At 36.5% G+C, this 6001-nt stretch overlaps 2 protein-coding genes across 2 annotated transcripts; both read left to right on the top strand.

Moving 5' to 3' along the window:
• The first annotated feature begins 212 nt into the window (after positions 1-212).
• LOC120340425 (iron-sulfur clusters transporter ABCB7, mitochondrial-like) lies at positions 213-4183 on the top strand. The gene has a single exon (XM_039408674.2). It carries the CDS (start codon positions 711-713, stop codon positions 2787-2789), a length of 2079 nt encoding a protein of 692 aa, XP_039264608.2. The 5' UTR covers positions 213-710; the 3' UTR covers positions 2790-4183.
• LOC120340427 (E3 ubiquitin-protein ligase RNF181-like) lies at positions 4183-5001 on the top strand. Its single transcript, XM_039408676.2, has one exon. The coding sequence runs from the start codon at positions 4200-4202 to the stop codon at positions 4689-4691; it is 492 nt and encodes a 163-aa protein (XP_039264610.2). The 5' UTR covers positions 4183-4199; the 3' UTR covers positions 4692-5001.
• Positions 5002-6001: the final 1000 nt, after the last annotated feature.

Genomic DNA, 6001 nt, shown 5'->3' with positions numbered 1-6001 from the left:
GTTCTGTATTTTGTTGTAAAGTGAATGTCTGAATGTGGGCAAAATATTTGCTTCGTTGTGTATGTCTTTGAGTTCAAGCAGAACTGTGAAACTACTACCATCCCGGTGAGTGATATCGTTACCAGGTACCGGTATCGACTTTCTTCTCCTCCGGGATAAATACGGTGATGAATACGGTATCTGCCATATTCGGAATGAGTAGCCCAAATAAAAAATATTGTATCAATGTAGCCCAGGAGTGGGCAAGGTTTTCGAACCGGGGGTCAAAAATTTTGCCCATTTTGTGTGGCTGGCCATGTCAGTGTGAAGTAAAAAGTTAAGGTACGTACCGTACATTCCATGATCAATATTTAAGAGGCGCAGTTCTTACCACTTCATGGCAGCTCCTGCCACAAACGAACCGCGGCAGCTCTTGCCATGGTTTTATAGCGCGTTTTCCAGTATTCAGTAATCAGTATTAACGATATATTCGCAAATTAATGTACCAGATTTCAATTGATCCTGCAGAATTATATCTACTTAAACCCTAACCCCAAATCCATCAAAACTGTAGCCTATCCCTAAAAAAATGTGCTGGATTTGGCTTGCGGGTCGTACTTTGCCCATGTCTGATGTAGCCTATAAAAAGTTTTATTGAATTTATAGATAGGCCTGTAGGCTAGATGACTCACATTTTGGCAAAAGTTGAAGATTGACATATTTTTGTGATCATGTCCTTGCCGTTCCGATGCCTTTTACAAACTGGAATAAGTGGGAGAAGATACACTGCAAATTCAAATGTTGTTTCACAACGATGTCTACTTGTTTATTCTGGAACACATTATACTAAAGTTCCGCATAGTAGATTATGGACCTTCCACCGGCGGCCGAGAATATTGCCAAAGCCTAATACAAGACATCAAGTACCTGGATCATCGTCAGTTGTTGGCAGAATCGAAGGTGTAGAATCGACTCCAGTTGGAGCCAAAAAGATTTTAAAATTCATGATGTCCTATGTCTGGCCGAAGGATAAACCACAAGTCAGAAAAAGAGTGGTTTTATCATTATCGTTGCTGGCTGGGGCAAAAATAATGAATGTCCAAGTTCCATTTCTTTTTAAATATGCTGTTGATAACATTTCAGCAATGGCTACAAATTCACCTGAGCTAGCTGTTTTCACCACAGTCTACTTTTTGATACTTGGTTACGGTGCTGCACGCATCAGTGCTTCTTTGTTTAATGAGCTACGTGATGCTGTGTTTGCTAAAGTTGCACAGAGTTCAATTCGAGAAATTGCACGAACTTTATTCAGTCATCTTCATGCCCTTGATATGAGATTTCATATGGGACGACAAACTGGTGCACTGTCGAAAGCTATTGATAGAGGAACAAGAGGTATAAATTTTGTCTTCCGAGCCCTCGTGTTCAATATTGTGCCAACTTTGTTTGAAGTATCTCTGGTCAGCTTCATTTTATGGTATAAGTGTGGCAGTCAGTTTGCTTTGGTAACAGTGAGCACTCTAGCGGCTTATATTGCATGGACTTTATCTATTACGGCATGGAGAACAAAATTTCGACAAAAGATGAACCAGGCTGACAACCAAATGGGAAACATTGCAATAGACTCTTTAATTAACTATGAAACAGTCAAATATTTTAATAATGAACAGTTTGAAACACAACGTTATGATGCAGTTTTGAAGAAATATGAAGACGCCAATTTGCGCACAAATACCTCACTTGCATTACTCAACTTTGGACAACAGTTTATATTTGGATGTGGATTGACCGCTATCATGCTGTTGGCAGGACAAGGGATAAAAAATGGACAAATGTCTGTTGGAGATCTTGTGATGGTAAATGGATTATTATTCCAATTATCTGGTCCTTTAAATTTCCTTGGCTCCGTTTACAGGGACATCAGGCAATCTCTTATAGATATGGGCACTATGTTTACTTTGACTGAGATAAAGAAGGAGATAGTTGATATCCCTGATGCTATGCCACTCAGGACTCATCACGGAGAAACTTCCATACGGTTTGAAGATGTTACGTTTGGTTACACGAAAGATAAAAAAATCCTTGATGGTCTGAGTTTGGAAGTTCCAGCTGGGAAGAAAGTTGCAATCGTTGGAGGGAGTGGCAGTGGGAAAACCACAATTGCAAGATTGCTCTACCGTTTTTATGACCCATGGCATGGCAATATTTTCATCAATGACCAAAACATTCGAATAGTTACTTTGGATAGCCTTCGTCGGTTGATTGGAATTGTCCCGCAAGAAACTGTATTGTTTCATGATACAATTTATCACAATATTGCTTATGGTGATTTATCAGCAGAAAAAGACCAAGTACTTGATGCAGCACGAATGGCAGATATTCATGATTCTATTCTTGCAATGCCAAAGCAATATGAAACCCCGGTTGGAGAACGAGGATTAAAGTTATCTGGTGGGGAAAAGCAAAGAGTTGCGATTGCTCGAGCGGTGCTAAAACAACCTTGCATTATTTTGTATGACGAAGCAACGTCTTCCTTAGATTCCATAACTGAGCAAAACATACTTAAAGCATTAAGGCGAGTCACAATCAACAGGACTTCTATTTTTATCGCACATCGACTTTCAACAGTGATGGATTGTGACGAGATAATTGTTCTAGAAAATGGGAAAGTAGTGCAACGTGGTACACATGAACAACTTATTGCTAGTTCTGACTCTCTTTATTCAAAACTTTGGGAAAGTCAAAATAAAAGAACAGATTATGCTGAAAATGATGAAATTGAAAAAGAAGTGTTTGAAACAACAAAGTAGTGAATCGTGTTTCTATGTTCAATCATGTTTAGAGCTCAATCGATATATCGGCCAACTGATATATCAAGCCGATATATCATATCGGCCGTAAATCGCCGATATATATCGACCATACTCGGCAAGCGCCTGGCTGCGTGCTGCAACGGCTCTCGTCCCTTCGTATATTTCTCTCGCTTTCATTTTGCCGTTATAACGGTGTCTCTCTTAATTCCCGGTGTTATATGATTAGCCATTTCATGCATGGTCATAACTGAAAAGTTATTATCTAGAGTAACAATGACGTTTTATAAGGTGACTTTTTTAAGAGAGTACACAATGCGAAAAAGGCAAATTTAGTAACAACATTAAACGATGGTTCTATAAATAAAATCGATTGGAAGCTGGTGAGTTAGTAATCATAGAAACATAGTACAGGTAGCTCAAAGCAATAATGTCAGTTCCGAATTTTTGACCTCCCCAAATTCAATTTTGAATTTCTGGGGTAATAGTTTTGTCTATATTGATGGTTGTTTATCATTTTGCTGAAAATTACAAAATAAAAACTTAATCCATTATTAATGACTAAATAAGGTATTGAGAATCTCTGGAAACAAAGCTATTAAAAATTTAACATGTAACTGCACATATGCTATCACAATATCGGAGGATCATTATCACGATTCACTTTAAAATATATCAATTTATAATTTTCTAATACCCTTAACATATGTCCATAGGTATATTTAAAAACGTCTGATTAACAATTCTTTTTCCTGAAAATAGCTAGACTGATATTGAAGTAGCAGGAAAAGTTACAGAATAACATTTGTTCGAGCATTAACTGAAGTTAGTTAAATAAGTCTTACTGCCATGATAATAAATATCAAAATGAAACTACAGACTCACAAGGTGCATCATAAAAGCGTGGCTCAAAATATGATTTATATTAATATCGGCATTACGATATCGGTAATTGGCCACCAGTTGGCCGTTATATCGGTATCGGCGTCAAAAAGTGATATCGGTCGAGCTCTAAATTCATATTGTTTCTGACTTCTATTTATATGCATAGACATTCAGTTTAATTGATTATTTTTATTTATTTGGACAAGTTTATAGGGGCGAATATTCCAAGGTGGAATAGGTTCTTTACTAGAAAATGTGATTTGAATTTGGGAGACTGCATTCGTAATGGTGTTCAAAATTTGCTAGTGTGAGGAATCAAATTACAGTTTTCTTGAAATGTAATGATGGTATAGTTAATTAGGTTTCAATATAAGTGACTTAATATGTTCCGATAAGTCCTTCTGATCTAGGTATATTTATGTGTAGTTTTCATTATGTTTCAGTCAAATATTATTTTGCATATAACTAGAAAATAATTGTTTAATTCTACTATTTTTTCTCAAAATAGATCATAGGAAATCTAATATGGCTTCATATTATGATGAACATGATTGTGACACTGACACACCGATTAATAGTGGAAGATTGTCTCAAGTTGATTTAATGGAATTAGTTCGTGTTCTTTTATCTAATGGAGATTCATCAGGAATTGACGGACTTGATACTATCTTAATGGGAGGGGCAGAAGATTATGGTCTGGCACCTCCTGCTTCAAAGGCAGCAATTGAAAGTTTAGAACGACGCCAAATAACAGAAGAGGAACTTAGAAATGAACTAAAATGTCCGGTATGTCTTGTTCCATTTGATGAATCAGAAACTGCATTAGAAATGCCCTGTGAACATATATATCATGGACAATGTATCTTACCTTGGTTAAATAAAACAAATTCATGTCCGAACTGTCGACATGAATTACCGACAGATGATAAAAATTATGAAAATAGGAAAAAGAAAGAGCAAGAGGAAAAAGCACGAGAAGATCGGGTCAAGGAATATCATGATTCAATGTTTGGTTGATAAAGAGTCGTCTGAACTAAATAGATATGCACTTCAACTCTTTTTGGCCAATTTGTTTTTTGTACGTATTTCGTATTGTATTATAGTACTGTATTTACAATTCTTTTTAATCATAAATTACTTGAAAGCTCAATTTTCGGCAATATTATTAAACTTTTGGTTTCTTGATAATGGAGTTGTGTTTGGCAAAACTAGAATCATTAGCTCACGACTGCTTCTTTCTTTCTGTATACACCTGTACCACAAAGAAAAAATCGAGATTGTGTATGCGATTCTTCCCAAATGGACACGTATAATAGACTTGAAAATTTCAAACAGTAGTTTTGAGGTGAAATTGTAGGTGGTCGGGAGCTGGTAAAGTCGGAGTAAAAATGATTGCCAACTCACAGTGTAGGATGGAACTATACTAGTTGACAGCCCAGCTACTTTAAGCAAATGCTGGTATTGTTGAATGCAAATAGACGAAGACCAATTTACCGGAAACCACTGAAATAAATAATTGTCCATGCCCTCGTTTTCGTATTGTTTAAAACATTGCCAATATCAGAGCAGGTTGCACGGCGAAGCGTAAACGCATGTAATGGTTGGGAAATGGGCCAGAGTTCAAGAAATAATGTCCAAGGAATAATTTATAACTCAAATAATTGTAATCTCGATCCGGTACAAAAATGCCAGTATAACATCTGTATTAAATTGCTCTTATTCATCGGGTGGGATAGAGAAAATGGTTACTATTCCACTCCTGGGGTATCCAGGATTGAACAGTCGTCCAGACAACCGTTCCGGATGATTGAACGTAAAATGCCGAGGTACCGTAGTTAAACGGTTTCATGAACTACCCAGTGTTGAATGATGTTGCGTTTTCCCCACACATAAATTTATTCCGGTTAAGACCGATTAAACAAATGGCAAACAGCATAGAAGCGTAAAATTATTTCAAAATCGCCTTGCTCATAATTATAGGTAAAACTTCATATTGGAGAATCCTATAAAAAAGACTTTGTCATGAAATTAACTTATGCAGAATTAAATAATGTAAGAAACATTCGTTTCGAAGAACAATGAACTATCGAAGTAATTAATATAAACACCAATACCGGTGCCGAGTTCCTGAAAGTGTTCATTTCCGCTGTTTGAACATCTTTTTTTTTTACCTTACCATACACTATACAGCATCTGTTAAATTTACCAGTCACAGAGTAAACTATTATTGAGTGCTTGTACAAGATTGTCATTGATTGGCTGTGAATAAGGGCTCTCAACACCAGAAAAATTTGACTCAACTTCCAAGGATTAATTTTAAAAAGCCC

This window comes from Styela clava, chromosome 14, assembly GCF_964204865.1.
Source record: "Styela clava chromosome 14, kaStyClav1.hap1.2, whole genome shotgun sequence".
Lineage (NCBI taxonomy): Eukaryota > Metazoa > Chordata > Ascidiacea > Stolidobranchia > Styelidae > Styela > Styela clava.
Note: the sequence above shows the minus strand (reverse complement) of the source record. Positions and strands in the feature narration are given on the sequence as shown.

What these genes read in the sequence shown, in the direction of transcription:
- LOC120340425 (XM_039408674.2), top strand. Translation starts at nt 711, where the DNA reads ATGTCCTTGCCGTTCCGATGCCTTTTACAAACTGGAATAAGTGGGAGA.
- LOC120340427 (XM_039408676.2), top strand. Translation starts at nt 4,200, where the DNA reads ATGGCTTCATATTATGATGAACATGATTGTGACACTGACACACCGATT.